We start from the raw sequence: 16,531 nt of genomic DNA, 5'->3' as shown, positions 1-16,531 counted from the left end.
TCACCACCACCTGCAACAAATATAATTTTAGTAACACAAATTGGAAGTGCTTATTTTTTGAGTGGGAATTCTTGTGGCAGGAGAGCTGAAGCTTTATGCCAAAGGCAGGATTTTTTGTCCTTGCCTCAGTTTGTGAGCTGCATGGCCTCAAAATGAAACTCTTCTTACAGTAATGGGAAGTGAAAAGACATTCTCAGGGTGGGCTTGATTCTGTCAGTGGGACTTCGCTGGCTTGGAGTTGGTGGAATCACATGGGCTTGGAAGGGACCTCTGGAGATCATCTCCTCCAACCCCCCGCCACAGCAGGGTCACTTAGAGCAGGTCCCACAGGAACGTGTCCAGGAGGGGTTTGAATGTCTCCAGAGAAGGAGACTCCACCACCTGTTCCAGGGCTCTGCCACCCTCACAGGAAAGAAGTTCCTCCTCATGTTTAGGTGGAACTTCCCGTGTTCCAGTTTGTGCCTGTTCCCTCCTGTCCTGTTCCTGGGCACCACTGAAAAAAGACTGGCCCCATCCTCCTGACACCCACCCTTTAAGTATTTATAGGTGTTGATGAGATCCCCCCCTCAGTCTTCTCCAGACTAAACAGACCCAAGTCTCTCAGCCTTTCCCCATAACAGAGGTGTTCTAGTCCCCTCATGATCTTCATAGCCCTCTGCTGTACCCTCTCCAGCAGTTCCCTGTCCTTCTTGAACTGGGGAGCCCAGAACTGGTCCCAGTGCTCCAGCTGTGGCCTCCCCAGAGCAGAGGGGCAGGATGACCTCCCTCAACCTGCTGGTCACACTCTTCCTGATGCACCTCAGGATGCCATTGGCCTTTTTGGCCACAAGGGCACATTGCTGGCTCATGGACACCCTGTTGTCCACCAAGTCTCCTAGGATCAATGGCCTCTCAATCACAATATATCAATATCTCTATGATACTGAGCAAGCAAAGAGCAATGACTGCTGCTCTCTCTGTCACCCGACTATATCCCATCAAAAAGCTGTTTGAAGTGTAATCAACTGTAATTAATTAGCTAAAGCTTATCCCAGTTGTGCCGGATGAAGGTCACCTGGTGGTGTCTGTGCTCTGCTGTACCCTACTGCTGGGCTGTGCTGGGAGGGCTGGAGTGGTGTCAGAAATGTGGAAGAAATAGCTCTAAATAGCTCTAAAGATGGTTGGAATGCTACTGTGTAGGAGAAAAAAAAAAAAAGTAATAATTTGATCTTGGTCTTTTAACCCTTTCCCCTCCCGTCTCCTCCCCATGAGCTTCACCATGGTCTCCAGAAACTCCTTCCGCATCCAGCCTTGGCTTCGCCTTTGCTTTCTCAATCAGGAAGATCTCCCTTAAGAGGTTCCTGCCCTTTCCGACACCCCTGGAAGTACTGCTGGATTAAACTCAGTTGTAGTTCACCATTTTTTATTTATTTTTTTTTTAAATATTCATTAATGAAGTTTCCCTGAAAGGGAAGCGCAGGAACCTCAAGCCCAGCCTTGCCCTGGGCCGTGTGTGCGTGGGGTGCGTCCACCACAGCCCGTGTGAGCTGATGTGCTGGAGGAACAGATACTTCACTTGGTATTTTGTACTTTGGAGAGAAAATCCAAAAAAAAAAAAAAAACCCCACCATAAAAAACCCCAATTCTGCTGTATTTTGCTTTGCAATAAAACCGTTAGTTAAAGCCTTGGTGGAGCTTCCTTGCGGCGGGCGGGCACGGCGGGGTGATGGGTCCAGCTGCGGTAGGAGCCAACGTCCTTGAGGTCACGCAGGAACCCAAAAGAATTCGAAAAGAAAAGAAAAATTATTGCGGGAAATACCCTCTCTCCCGCCCCCGCCGCGTTCCCGCCATCTCCCCGGCCACGTGGCCGCCACCCGGCGCGCGGGAGTGACGTCAGCGCGCGGCGCCGCCCGAAGGTCACGGGCCGGCCTGGGAAGATGGCGGCGGCGGCGGGGGCCGGCGGCTGCCGGGTGAGCGGGGGGACGGCGGCCGGGGGAGCCGAGGGCTGGGCCGGGCCGGGTCGTAGAGGCGCCGTGGGGCTGCGGGGAGGAGCGGGGGGAGGTAACGGCGGGCCGCGGCTGCCGCTCCGTGAGGCCCGGCCCGGCCGGAGCTGGGGGTGCGTTGAGGGGCGAGAGCCGGGGTTTGGCGGTGCCGGGCCGGAACGGAGAGCGGTCGGTGCGGGCGGGTAGGGCTCGGAGAGGCGGCCCGGTGCCAGCTCCCTCCTCTCTTTCCTGCCTTCTCAGAGCCGGGGGAAGGTGCCGGGGGCCCGCTGAGGTGCCGGGGGGCCGCTGAGGTGGGGACAGCGCGGAAGGACCGTCCCGCCCTGGCCCGGCTCCGACCCTGCCCTGAGGGCTGTCGGGCCCGGAGTGATGGCGCCTGGGGGCAGAGAGAACCGGGCCCCGGCCTCTCTCCCTGCGTCGGTGTCCCTGCTTGTGCCGCCATCGAGCTCAGCGAGGGACGGCCCAGGCCACACCGGCCCCGGTCGGTCTTGGAGCTTCGCGGAGCTCTATGCAATGAGCTTCTCCACTGGTGGCCTCTTGCAAGGTTTAAATTTAAACCTGGGTTAAATTTTCCCCATGGGTCGAGCGGGTGCATGGATGCGTGTGAATGGAATGCAAAGGTTCTGGCTTTAAAAGCCACTTCGTTGCGCGACAGGCTTTGAAGGTGGTTGATCTTCTTTTGTCCCCAAATCCCAAAGCGGGATTAAGCATTTTTGCTTAGTAACATGGAAGAAATTAAGCTTTTGGTCAAGAATTGGGCTCAGTTAAATCCAGCAGGATTTAAAAGCCTGCCCCAGGTTTTAGTGCTGTTCTTAGAGTTAATATAGATGTTTGAGTTGTGCATATAATATTTAGTTTGTTCTTGTTTCAAAGCCTGCCATGGGGATGGCTTGGGCAGCAAGGTTCAAAGGCTGTCGAGAGCCTTGATTTAAACTTGACACTTCAAGGTAGTGGAACTTAGACATACCTACAGAGGCAATCACAGAATCACAGGATGATATGGGATTGGAAGGGACCTCTGGAGATCATCTCCTCCAACCCCCTGCCACAGCAGGGTCACCCAGAGCAGGTCCCACAGGAACGTGTCCAGGCGGGTTGAATGTCTCCAGAGAAGGAGACTCCACCACCTCTCTGGGCAGCCTCTTCCAGGGCTCTGCCACCCTCACAGGGAAGAAGTTCCTCCTCATGTTTAGATGGAACTTCTTATGTTCAGGTTTGTGCCCGTTCCCTCTTGTCCTGTCCCTGGGCACCACTGAAAAAAGACTGGCCCCATCCTCCTGACACCCCCCCTTGAAGTATTTATAGGTGTTGATCAGATCCCCCCTCAGTCTTCTCTTCAGACTAAACAGACCCAAGTCCCTCAGCCTCTCCTCATAAGAGAGATGCTCCAGTCCCCTCATGATCTTCGTAGCCCTCTGCTGTACCCTCTCCAGGAGTTCCCTGTCCTTCTTGAACTGGGGAGCCCAGAACTGGACAAACAAACAAAGAAAGAAATAAAAGGGAGCTGAATTTAAAAGATGTGAGTTAATAGAGATGTCGAAACCAGTGAGTTAATGCAATGTCTGTCTTTGGGCCAGCAGGGATTGTGGGGCAATTACGCCATTCCTGCTGTTAGATGGAGGGTCTGGATTTAGCCTGTGGTGTTGGGCAGTGCCCGCGCTGGAGCCACAGGACCAGACGGTTCTGCTCTTCACAAAACCATCTCAACATCTAGGAGCCTGATGAAGCGGTGGACGTGTTACTGTTAGCTCGGCCACAGAATTAAGTATTCTCAGCTTACAAATCGTTTTCCAGAGTCTTTTAATGGCAAAGCCCCTTTGATTTGTCCAGCGGAGGGCGACGAAAATGATCAGAGGGCTGGAGCCCCTCTGCTGTGAGGACAGGCTGAGAGAGTTGGGGGGTTCAGCCTGGAGAAGAGAAGGCTCCGGGGAGACCTTAGAGCCCCTTCGCGTCCCTAAAGGAGCTCCAGGAGAGATGGGGAGGGACTCTTGATGAGGGAGGGGAACCACAGGAGGAGGGGGAAGGGTTTGACACTGAAAGAGGGGAGATGGAGATGAGATCTGGGGAAGAAGTTCTTTGCTGTGAGGGTGGTGAGAGCCTGGCCCAGGTTGCCCAGAGAAGCTGTGGCTGCCCCATCCCTGGAGGGGTTCAAGGCCAGGTTGGAGGGGGCTTGGAGCAACCTGGTCTGGTGGGAGGTGTCTCTGCCCAGGGCAGGGAGGTTGGAACTGGGTGATCTTTAAGGTCCCTTCCAACCCAGACCATTCTGTGATTTGTCCGTGTTTGTTTTGTGTTTTTTTTTTTACTTTTTAGGGTGAGCAGTTTGTGAGATCATCAAGTAGAGAAAGAGCTTGTGTTGCACAATTTGGTAAGAACAAGGCGTTAGTTTGAGGGAAAAGGAGCAGCTTTTCCCTGTCTGAAGGCCAAGGACAGGTCGAATAGATTTTCCCAGAATGTGGGAAAGAGGAGTTAGGTCAGTGCTGAGAGACCGTTTTAAGGGAGTAAAGAATTTCCGAGCTCTGCGTTGTCTGCTCTCGGAGGATGGACTTGACTGAAGGATAAGCCACATGATGCAAGAGTTTGCAACTTGTGATCTCGGGAGGGTGCAGCAGAATTTCTCAGCGACGGTTCTGTGATCTAGTGCTTGTGTTCTGTGACTTGAGACAAAAGGTGTTTATCTCTGACTTCAGGCAGCACAAATCTCTACAGAGGGGTCCTGGTTTTCCTCCACGCTTCAGAGAGAGTTATGTTTGAAGCCAGTTTTCCATAAAAAAAAAAACCCGTGTGCTGCTTCTCGTCGCTAACAGATGTTTCAACTCAAGGATGGATTTACTTGTGCCGTCACCGTTTTCATAAAATCATGGTTCTGTGAAGCCACGTACGTTTTCTCAAGTGATGGCCCCGTTTTGGGCTACAACTTTGATTTTATCAAAATGAACTTGTAAGCGGATGGGGCGCTGCTCAAACATGGAACAGAGTTTTTATGGATGACTCTTACCAAACCAGCCCGTGGCGTTTCTTGGCAGCGCTTAGGATGCCTTCCCAGAAGATCAGTGAATATTTGCAGTATTCTTTCCTTTTTTTTTTTTTCCCTTGGCTCTTTAAGACCGCTGTCGTTCCTGTTGTGCACTAACCTAATGTTTTCCTTGCAGAAATGCCTCATCAGTGGGATATGGCTCATATCCAGGAGATACCCAGTTCCCACCGTCCCCACGAGTACAGTGTATAGAATGAGCAGGCCGGTTTTAGACATCCATCAGGTTGGTGAACGGCTGAATTTTTTTTTTTTTTTTGATTTCAGGCCAAAAGTGGTTTTCCATTAGAGCACTGATCTCCCAGATGTGGGCATGTTTCTGAGAAGCACCGGTTCTAGGTTGAAACATTTTAAGATGATGAACTTGAGGTATTTTGTAGCAGCTGAGTCCAAGTGACAGGGTTCAGGAGTGGTGCTCTGGGTACATCACAGAATGCTATGGGGTTGGAAGGGACCTCTGGAGATCATCTCCTCCAACCCCCTGCCACAGCAGGGTCACCCAGAGCAGGTCCCACAGGAACGTGTCCGTGTGGGTTTGAATGTCTCTAGAGAAGGAGACTCCACCACCTCTCTGGGCAGCCTCTTCCAGGGCTCTGCCACCCTCATAGGGAAGAAGTTCCTCCTAGTGTTTATGTGGAACTTCTTGTGTTCAGGTTTGTGCCCGTCACCTCTTGTCCTGTCACTGTGCACCACTGAAAAAACACTGGCCCCATCCTCCTGACACCCCCCCTTGAAGTATTTATAGGTGTTGATCAGATCCCCCCTCAGTCTGCTCTTCTCCAGACTAAACAGACCCAAGTCCCTCAGCCCCTCCTTGTAAGAGAGATGCTCCAGTCCCCTCATGATCTTCATAGCCCTCTGCTGTACCCTCTCCAGCAGTTCCCAGTCCTTCTTGAACTGGGGAGCCCAGAACTGGACCCAGTGCTCCAGCTGTGGCCTCCCCAGAGCAGAGGGTGAGGATGACCTCCCTCCACCTGCTGGCCGTGCTCTTCCTTGTATAGCCCAGGATGCCATTGGCCTTCTTGGCCACAAGGGCACATTGCTGGCTCAGGGTCATTCTGTTGCCCACCAGGCCTCCCAGGTCTTTTTCCTCAGAGCTGCTCTCCAGCAGGTCAGGTTCAGCTACCATCGTTTAAGCCTGAACTAAACTCTGGAGTTAAACTTCTGGAGAACCATCTTTTTTAGTGCCTATGTAGATGTCCTTCACAGGGCATTAGAAATATGTTGGACATCTGGTTGTTTTGGGGGTAATCTCCTGCTTTTTCAAGGTAGCTGTATTTTTTCCCCCAATATTCAATACTTTAGAAGTGATCCAGTGCTTGGCTTAACTTAATCTCCCTTCTGGCTTTGATGTATGTTTAATTTAATGTCTCTTTGGATTCTACAACATGTAATGATTTTCTTTAGTCTAGATGCTACTCTTCTGGAGGAAGAAAGGGTTTTATATCTGGTTTTGTGGAGAACATCAAACAGGAATTAGCAAAAAACAAGGAGATGAAAGAAAGTATTAAAAAATTCCGAGATGAAGCTAAAAAGCTGGAAGAATCTGATGCGCTTCGAGAAGCGAGGAGGAAATATGTAAGTCTTCCTCCTGAATTCCTTTGATGTTTTCATTACCCGGTCCCTGAGCTATTCCTGTGCTGAATGTAAATCTGAAGCTTTCTGCAAATGAAGTGTTTGGTTCAGAATGCCTGTTTTTACGAGAAGTCCTGCTTGGCTGGAAATACTGGTAAATAGAGGCTTTAGAGTGGTTTGGGGTTTTTTAGTGGAAAATCTTTCCAGCAGACCCTTCACTGGATATCCCAAATAACGAGCAGATGAAATAACGAGACATTAAATTTCATGTTGGCAGTATTTAAATACTTCTTCTGTGTTCTTTGAAGAACTATAAACAGCATTGCTTGCGAAAATGAAATGCTGATGCTGGTTACTCAAGTACGTGCTCCCTGAGATGTAGTTCTTCTTGCCCTCAATTCCAGCGTTGATGGGGTGTGCTCTGCGCTAAACTGCTTCTGAGTATTTTCTATCCTCATAGTTAAATGCAGCATGGTTGTTTTTTTTGTTTTTTTTTTCCCCGCAGAAAACCATTGAATCCGAAACAGTGAAGACCTCAGAAGTGATTAAAAAGAAACTTGAAGAAATAACTGGTACAGTTAAAGAGGTAAAACGCCGCTTTGGAAGAACCTTTCCCTAGGCCAGTTCTGCTCTAAGTTATGTGTTTTGTGTGCATTCCAGTTATCACCCATTCTTTTTTCTTGCTGAAAGGTGGTTGCTATTCCAAAAGTGATCACTATTATGAGTCTTTGAGGCCAGAGTCGTTAAGAAAATTGCAGCAGTAGTGTATGATAGATTTATTCAGTTAGTGTATAGTCGGAGGACAGTGATTCCTCTCAGGTTTGGAGACTGGAGATGGTCCTTATGGTTCTGCATTTTCTAGCAGTATAAAAAAGCCTCAGGGTGATTCTTCCGCCTGAGGGCAGGTAGAGTAATGATGGAAGGTCACCCTGGAAAGCTGTTTAGGAGATGTCATGCTCTTCACACTCATGCTTTTTGTTACTAATGTGATGGGACTTCAGGCTTCTTATTGCATGTTATAAAAGACTTGCAACATCAGAGGCTCCAGGTGTTGTACGTAAAAGCGCTGGTGGGAGAGTTGGGATGCTCTCCTCCAAGTTCCCATGCTGTAAGTGATCCCGTGGCTCTGTAGGAATAACAAAATGCCTGGAGGAGCAGGCGTTGTTCATACCTAACAGGTTTGAGTGTCTTCTGTTCTAGGCTCAGACTTTAAAGATCCCTGTGTCTGTGCAGACCTGCTTTTAAGTGATTGAATTCAAGTGATTTTTTTTTAGGCTGGACTAAGCACTGCACCTTGTGTGGGTTTACTTCGTTTCTTGTCTGAGTTCATCCAGGCAGCAGATGTATTTTTTTTTTTTCCTGGAGTAAATTTCTGAGGAATCTTCCTGATAGTATTTTAAATATGGAATAAATCAGGTGGATGTGGCACCTGTAGGTGCTGATCTGTGGTGTTACAGTATCCGTGAGTTCAGCTGGTGCAAAACTGGGCTATTTGGGCAGTCCTCAGTGGGGTGCAAGACCTTTATTCCTTTCTGTCCCCATCTCAGCATGGGGAAGTCTAGGAGTCCCCATCCATTCAGTGTCTCCCCCTAGATGCTTCCAGAGGAGCTGGGGAATGACTCCAGAAGGGGTGACCCAGGGATTCCTGCGGGCTCAAGCTGCGCTGGCTGCTGGGAGGCTCCAGGGCTGCCAGGAGGAAGAGAGAGCAGGTCCTGGAGAGGACGACGCTGGTCCTACTTACTCCTTTGTGGCCAAAGTGCCTGCTAGTCAGCTGGCTCGCAGATCTGCTGCTGGGTTTATCCTCAGCCTTCCTTCTGCTGCAGCTCTGTCAGTCCCCAGGAGGTGGCACTGAGCCTGAGGAGCTGGAGAAGGGCTGTTGCAGTGTCTGCCACCCTGACCGTTACTCCCAGGCACCTGAGTCTTGTTTTGCCCTCCTACTGATTACAGTAGTTCAATCGGCAGTGACTGAAAACTTATTGCTCTTTCTCTTAAAGGGAGCATAAGATTTTTCTGCAGTAAGTTACAGCTGAGAAGCCCTTGGGGAGGCTGTTCCTTATCTGTCAGTTGAACTGTGCCAGTCATGAGCTGGACGTGGACATAACCAGTATCTTTTCAGTACTGTTGAGGGTGCTGTAAGCATCTTTATTAGCCAAATCTCACTGAAAAACAGGGAAAACCATTCTCCTGTCATTTCTCTTCCTCTGAGGTTGTGACTTGTGACCCATCCAGGATTGGTTGCCCAATGCTGGTGAGATTTCTGAGATCCTGATGGGTGCCGGTGCAGAATGAAAGGGTGACCAGCTACTGGCAGAGTCCTTTTAACCTCTTGCACAGGAGATCCTGGCTCTGTAAACACAGCCAAAGATGTACATGAAGATATTGATTGAGAAAAGCATTTCTAACTCTGCAGGAAGAGCTGTGTAGCAGAGAGTTCTCTTGACCACTTCTTGACTACCTTCTCTTAAGAAGCAAGAAGTACCTGATCTCTTCAAAGGAAACGGCTGGGGTATTTTAACTCTGGCTTCATTGGTTCTTCTCTTCAGGACCAATGGTCCTTCTCTTCACAAAGAGGAGTTACTCAAAGTAAGTTTTCACCTGTTTCACCTGAAATGACCTTTTCTTTCCTGTTTTGTTTCATTGCAGAGTTTGGATGAAGTAAGTAAGAGCGACATTGGCCGAAAGATAAAGGAAGGTGTGGAAGAAGCAGCAAAAACAGCAAAACAGTCTGCAGAGTCAGTGACAAAAGGAGGGGAGAAATTAGGCAAGACAGCAGCCTTCAAAGCTATTTCTCAGGTACATAAGTCCTTTGCAGGACCCAGCGCTGCGGGCACAGCTCATTAACGTGGAAGTTATGTGCGAGTTTGTGCTGAGTCTAAAATTAAATGCAAAACTCTTGCAGCGAGACCTTGTGAGCCACATTGGAATAAGCTGATAAATTCAGGAGGTGCGTTTGACAAGTCTGACACTCACTCCGCAACCCTAGAACAGTCTAAGTCTGGAGCAGCTGAGCTGCTGCTGAAATGTGTTACTGGAAAAATCACAAAATCTTGGAATCACAGAATGATATGGGGTTGGAAGGGACCTCTGGAGATCATCTCCTCCAACCCCCTGCCATAGCAGGGTCACCCAGAGCAGGTCCCACAGGAACGTGTCCAGGCAGGGTTTGAATGTCTCCAGAGATGAGACTCCACCACCTCTCTGGGCAGCCTGTTCCAGGGCTCTGCCGCCCTCACAGGAAAGAAGTTCCTCCTCATGTTCAGATGGAACTTCTTATGTTCAAGTTTATGCCCATTTCTTGTTATCCTGCCAATCAGTTGCTTTGTTTGTGGGGCAAATGTCTTCTGCAGGCAGGTATCAGTGGTACTCTTGGGAACAAACTGGCTTGATTAAAGCTCTCCTTTTCTAGAAAATATGTAAGTGCTTGTATGTTTTGATGTCACCAGTTAATGGTAATTAGCCTAAAATGAAGTGTTCCCCTTGACTGTTTGGTTTTTTGCCTCCTCTGAAGCATTGGCTTTAGCCTGTAAGAGGGGACACCAGGCCAGATGGAGCGTCAGTTGTGTCAGTCCCCCTCTTTCTGTGTTCAGTCTGCCAAAGGTCACTTCTAGCCATAGCTGCAGATCACATTATACACTATTTTTTTTTTTTTTTTGGTGTCTGTAATTTTTGTGTGTCTGTAATGAAACCTGTTATCTCACCCCAGCAGCCTCCTAATCTGAGAACTGCTCGTTCCTTCCGTGAAACCCGCTGCCAGGCCAGCCCTCATAAGCAGGGAGTGATTTTATGGGACCTTAAAGTAAACTTTTGGAGGCTTAAAGATTTGTTTTCCCTGTGAGCAGATAAACTTTTTGATTCATTGTCAGATTTAACTGATTCATGGAGCTTTTAGAGGCTGTGAGCAGTTCTTGTAGCTTTGCTATACTTTATAGTATGTATATAGAATTTAGAACATTTAGTTTACTGCTTCAGAAAACCAAATATGCCATCTTTGAAATTGTAGTAGTAGTCTCATTTTGACATCCCCATTGCTTCACTATTTAGGAGATATTTTATTTGTATAATCTAGAGCTAGATGGTATCCACAGGGGCTTGTGTCTTGTTCCCTCCCAGGTCCCTCAGATGGTTTTTATAGTCAGTAGGAACAGATTAATCTTTGGAGCTTTTTATTTTCTTATCCTTGATGCATAAAGTCACTTAAACTCCAGTTTCTGCTTCGTATCAGATCTCTGGCGTCTCTTCCGTTTAGGCCCTGAGCACTGGTGTAACTTTAAGGAAGGAGTCACCTTGACTTTCAGCAGGGGAGGGGGGCTCCTGCTGGCAAAGGATGTTGGACACTTTGTGTGTTCTCCAGAATATTCCTGCATAAAATAAAGTTGAATAATAACAACCCCCATAAAGCCACGTGATGCTTTGGGCTACGTAACTGACATGTCCTCAATAAAAAGGCAGATTGGGAAATAGCTGTAAATAGAGTATATATAAAATCCCTTTCCGCCTGCGTGTGTCTAGTAATAGGAAAGTATTTTATTGTGCCACAGATCTTTTGTAGGTACAGTCGTTAGAGAAAGTACCGCTCCAAAGTTCACCAAGGAAAGTAGACCAGCAAAGATGAAGGAGAAACACTAAAAATGCCATTTATTTCTAATTCCTGTTGAAGTGTATGACAAAAATTGTCACCAAGGGTTGTGGTAGGATGCAGCTTCCTCTTGGCAGAATCTGAACTAAGGCTCTTGCTGTTCACTGACGAGATACATATCGGTCCAGATTTATCAAGTCCTTTTTTTTGATGTAGTCTCACCCGAGAGGGAGAATATCTCCTATCTCTCCTATAGGAGAATATCTCCTATACTTTAGTATAAGATCAACTACTTTTTTTTTTTAAACTTTTCTTCTCTGACAAAAGCCAGTTTGATTCGAAGCCATTTTCTCAGCTAGAAGGTGTGTAGAATTCTATAAAAAGTGAGGCTCCTTTTTGTTTTGGGGAAAGCAGTACTGCTGTTTGTTTAACCTTGGGCCTAGAACTTGGATTTTATTGACCTTTGAGGTGGCCTTGCAGTGGGTTGGTGGTGTCCTGAAGTCTTTCTTGTCCTCTACTTTTGGATAATGGGAATCATTTTTCCATTTACTTGGGGCTTATTCTATTAGCAGCTGCTGACTGCTCTTGGGGGCTGCCTTCGTCTGGGTTGATTTATTGCAATTTAAACTCTGTAGAGGTTACCCCTTGTGAGCTGTAAGGTTTGTCTGCGTCCATAACTTCTACTATATTGTTGTTTTTCCGTCAAGCTGATTCAATACAACCATCCGTTTGCTGTCCTACACTGTTAAATTGTTAAGGAGAAGGTCTTGGTCCTGGTGTGTTTGTCAGTAGACATCAGCAAAGAAGCATTTGCTGAGTGAGAGAGAGGAGAATAACCCGTGGGCTCTTACCTTTTTTTCATCTTTTTTTTTTTTCTCCAACAGAAGCAATTTTCAGTTTCTGGGATGGGATGGAGGGTGGAATGATAAATCAACCGTATATTAATAGGGATATTTTCCTTTCAGGGAGTAGAAACTGTTAAGAAGGAAATAGATGAAAGTGTTTTAGGACAGACTGGTCCTTACAAACGGCCGGAGCGACTACGAAAAAGAACAGAATTCTCAGGCGAGAGGATTAAAGAGGAGCGAATATTTGAAGCTAATGAGTACGTATTGGATGTAATTTAGGGTGAATGTTTCTGGGTATAATTTGATAATAAACTTTAAAACTCAACTACAGGTCAGGGGTGGTTAAAATCCAGGCGGTGAAGTGAGGCAGGGGGGTGAGGTGTGACGTGGCAGAGCAGGTGTGGGAGCAAATGTCCAGCATAAATTGATGATACGGAATCTTCCAGTAGTGAAATTGGGCATTTAAAATTATAAAGTGGGTACATAATATTCTGATCTGAAATTCTGAGTTGCGTGTGTGTTGTGTTTTCTCAGTTCTAACGTCCTGCTGGTGAATTACGTTCGGCAGGACTAAGTCCGAGCTCCTCTGCTTTCCCTGCTCCACGCTCCCCTAAGTCCTGTATGGTTTATGTGATGTATCAGCCTCGGTGATGCTGCAGTGATGTTCCTCAGGATCTCCTCCTTTTTATTATGTGGTTGTACGTTACTTGTTCACAAGTGCCTCTCTCTTTTGCGCTTTCCAGGGAGGCCATGGGGGTGGTGCTGCACAAAGACTCAAAATGGTACCAGCAGTGGAAAGATTTCAAGGACAACAACGTGGTCTTCAACAGTAAGTGCTCCAAAGACGCGTTATTTTCCGTGTTCTCATTCTTGCTCTGTTGGATCTAATGCCATCTGTGCAACTAGCCTCAACATAACGCGGATCTCAGCCGTTTCTTTTGTGTTGTAGCTGGTGCTGTGAGGTGGTGCGAAGGGGAGGCAGGCGCAGTTGACAACACTGCAGCTTTTCCAAGCTGCTCCATCTGTGTCCAGACCCTTCCCCCAGTCAGGCATTGGTTTTATCAGTCCCTGCTCCCTGTAGGTACCAAAACCTGCTTTCCCCGTTCCTTAAAGAGAACTGAACTCTGTTATTCTTTTTTTTTTTTAATATTTTTTTTTTTCCTAGTCAGATCTACCCTGGCAGGGGTTGCGCCAGGGGAGGTTCAGATTGGATATTAGGAAAAATGTTGACACTGAAAGGGTTATTAAGCCTTGGAATGGGCTGCCCAGGGCAGTGGTTGAGGCACCGTTCCTGGAGGGATTTGAAAGACGGGTTGGCATAGTGCTTAGTGACGTGGTTTAGTGATGGTTTTTATCAAAGTTAGGTTGATGGTTGGACTAGATGATTTTAAAGGTCCCTTCCAACCCAGACAATTCTATGAGTCTCTGGCACTGGGAGGAGGCCAGGGTGTGTGCGCATGTCACCAGGCAGAGGGCAGGCAGATCTCTTCTTCCTGACCTTGAGCTTATAATGAGGAAAAATCTTGTCTTCGGTGAGCTGGTTTCTGTTGTCATCTGCTTAGAACTCTGGAATGTGTGGGACTTCGCCTCCTTTCTGTTTTTATTGCAAAATCTAAAAATACTGAATATCTGTACCGCAGTAGGCAATGACTTTTGATAGTTATAGTTATCCAGACACTTAACGTTTCTGAAAGGCATAAAGAAGCCTGAGACCAGAATCCTTCAACAAATCAAAATAATCACTGCCGGTGCACTGCAGGGTAAATGACTTATTAAGGAAAGGAAGACTGTGTAAAAAGTGCAACATAAATAATTAACTTTGCATTGTGTTTCTTTCCAACTTCTTTTTAAAGCAGAGCCTCCTTGGGAGGTATCCAAGAACGGGTTTTATATCCCGTTTGTTGGCCTTTCCGAGGAGAGACGCTCGTAGCTCCTAAAACTCCCCACATGTTGCATCCTCCGCTCCTGTGCCATCTGCGCGTTCTCTACGTTTTATGCCTATTCCCATAGTGATTTTGCAATTCGGGCAGCACTGCAGATGTGGCTGCAGAGGCTTTACAGCGCGCGCTCTCCCTTTACGCACCACCTGTACCGAGAACACTCTGTGTTTTTTGGAAGGAGCACAAGCCTCAGGGCAGGATTCCAATTGTTAATTGACGTGGTGGGAAGAAGCTTCCCTGCAGGGCCCATTATCCGGAACTACCTTCTGCAGTTCTGGTCCATCTGATGGTGTCCAGAGACAGATAATGGGTTGGTCGAGGCCTTAGTTTGTTGCAACGATGCCTGCTTGCTTAAATGGCTGGGGTTTTTTTTTTCATCTTGCTTCACCCCCTGCCCTTCTTTCTGCCTTTGAGATTTTGCTTTGCAGTTCTCCTTCCCCATCAATGACTTGTGTAGTTTTGTGCCATGCTTGGCTTGCTTTCTTATCGAGGTTGAGAAGTACATAGAGCTGCTTAAAAACCACATCCTTACTCATGCCTTTGCTATTTTATTAAAAATTGACGAGGTTTAAGGTCTAGTCTTGGGTTTTCCTTTCCCCCAGTTAAACTTTCTGGTGTTGGTTTCCCGTCCTGCTACCCCTTGTAGCAGATTGGATCAAGGGGTATAAGCAGACTGTTACCGGTGATTTTCTATTTGAAAATCTGATTTTCTATTTCAAAATCTGATTTTCTCTATGAAAATCTGATTTCCTATTTGAAAATCTGTTTTTCTGTTTCAAAATCTGCATAGAAGGTCCAGTTTCTGGCTGCTGAAGTGAGAAAAACCATCATTCTCCTGGTTATTGATAGTTACAAACATTGCAGGAAAACGAGGAGAAAAGTAACTGTCGAAATTAAAACTTGTTAATCAACAAAGAGGTTTAGAAGAGAACGAGCAGGTTTGATCTTCAACCTGTTATTTGCATGTTGTTTCCTAATTCAGGAATGTGGTGGAAGGACACTGCAGCTTATGTCTCTTCTCCTTTCAGGGTTCTTTGAAATGAAAATGAAGTACGATGAAAGTGATAACGCATTCATTCGAGCTTCCAGAGCTGTCACAGACAAAGTCACTGACTTAATAGGTAATGTTTCATCATTTTTGGGAAAGTGCACCTCTAGCCTTTTAGCTCTGTTCCTAGTGACCCTTAGCGCTGTTCCCCAGGCGTTACTAACCTTTGGGACGCATTCTGCAGCTTTATAAAAATATTACAAGGCACGGATCATTATCCAGTCTCACGCAGTGCAGCAACCTGCTACTGGATCAGAAGCGCGGTGCGATGACAAGTGCTTGTACGGGATAAATCTCAAGCCTAACTTAAACCCCGCAGCTGCTCCCTGGTGACTGTTCCTCCCCTCTGGTGTATAACCAAAGGTTTTTCTCTTGTTTTCTGGTGACAGTTGTCGTGCTGCCCGTCTCACTGAATTGTTTTATTAGGTGGATTGTTCTCGAAGACAGAAATGTCTGAGGTTTTGACAGAGATACTCAAAGTGGATCCATCCTTTGACAAAGATCGGTTTTTAAAGCAGTGCGAGTATGATATAATCCCCAATGTCTTGGAGGTAAGGTGGGGCACAGTATGATGCATTCGTTTTATTTTTTCCTTTACTATAACATGGAAGATTTTTCTTCTAGTTTCCCGATGCTAAAATTAAAAGCTGGGGACAGTATTTGCTTCTCGAGCATCCAGCTTTTCACGGAACAGGAGATAACCTTGGGAAAAGGAAGTTGGCTCCCACATAACAATTTAGTTTAAAACCATATTTCATAATTTAGTAGGCAAAGGTTTTTTTTTCTTGCCTCGAAAACAACTAACCGTCTTCCCCCACGAGAAACGATATGAGCGTCGGAGGGATCAAACAGAAGTAGGTGAATGAACGGTACTGGGCAAATGGTGATATCAAATATTGATAAGGGAAGGAATTTGGTGCGTATGAACTGCTGGATCCTAAATGATCTGTGACTACTCGGGAGGAAGATCAGGTCGTGACAAATGGTTCAGTGAGAATATTTCTGGCACGGGTCAAGGAAGTATGCGGAACTTAATATTTTTAAAGGCTAAAGTATCAAACCACTTGGTGGATAGCGCTCGTGAAGGATGACTTCGAGTATAAATGGATATAGTTCCTCTCACTGTAACAGTATGTCAGAAAAGACAGAGTCAAAGTAGGGGATTTGGAAAACGACAGCAGAAATTGGTTTGAGAGATTTGTAGGGGACTGGAAAAAATGAGGCTTGAAGAGAACGAAATGCGAAGAGAGAGCAAAGGGTTATTTTCTCATCCTACAAAGCAGCGATCGTGTCTCAAACTGATACATGCTAATACACAGGTAGGAATATTTATGGATTTCCTGGTTGTGAGGTTATAGGATGAATAAAAAACAATCTGATGCTTAGAGATACAAACATCCAAACCGATGCCTAGTTAGGTTTTGTCACTGCTGTCTTTGTCGTGACTGATACTTGTGTATCTGATGAGTGACGGGAACTGTGACGGTGACAGTGAAATAAGACAGACCTGTCACTGTGAATCTGCTTTTCCTGA

The 16,531-nt window shown here is 46.7% G+C and overlaps 1 protein-coding gene across 1 annotated transcript in view; it reads left to right on the top strand.

Annotated features, from left to right (window-relative positions):
• Positions 1–1,890: 1,890 nt before the first annotated feature.
• The window catches only part of TIMM44 (translocase of inner mitochondrial membrane 44), a 28,467-nt gene continuing 13,826 nt past the window's right edge, over positions 1,891–16,531 (top strand). Inside the window, exons 1-9 of the mRNA XM_074163759.1 lie at positions 1,891–1,949; positions 5,129–5,236; positions 6,418–6,588; positions 7,091–7,171; positions 9,229–9,378; positions 12,127–12,266; positions 12,753–12,838; positions 14,978–15,070; positions 15,424–15,548. Coding sequence (XP_074019860.1) covers positions 1,917–1,949; positions 5,129–5,236; positions 6,418–6,588; positions 7,091–7,171; positions 9,229–9,378; positions 12,127–12,266; positions 12,753–12,838; positions 14,978–15,070; positions 15,424–15,548 — 987 coding nt within the window. The 5' untranslated portion in view covers positions 1,891–1,916. The remainder of the gene's footprint in view (positions 1,950–5,128; positions 5,237–6,417; positions 6,589–7,090; positions 7,172–9,228; positions 9,379–12,126; positions 12,267–12,752; positions 12,839–14,977; positions 15,071–15,423; positions 15,549–16,531) is intronic.

The sequence above is a fragment of the Numenius arquata genome, chromosome 25 (genome assembly GCF_964106895.1).
Source record: "Numenius arquata chromosome 25, bNumArq3.hap1.1, whole genome shotgun sequence".
Lineage (NCBI taxonomy): Eukaryota > Metazoa > Chordata > Aves > Charadriiformes > Scolopacidae > Numenius > Numenius arquata.
This window is presented reverse-complemented; position numbering and strand designations above follow the sequence as displayed.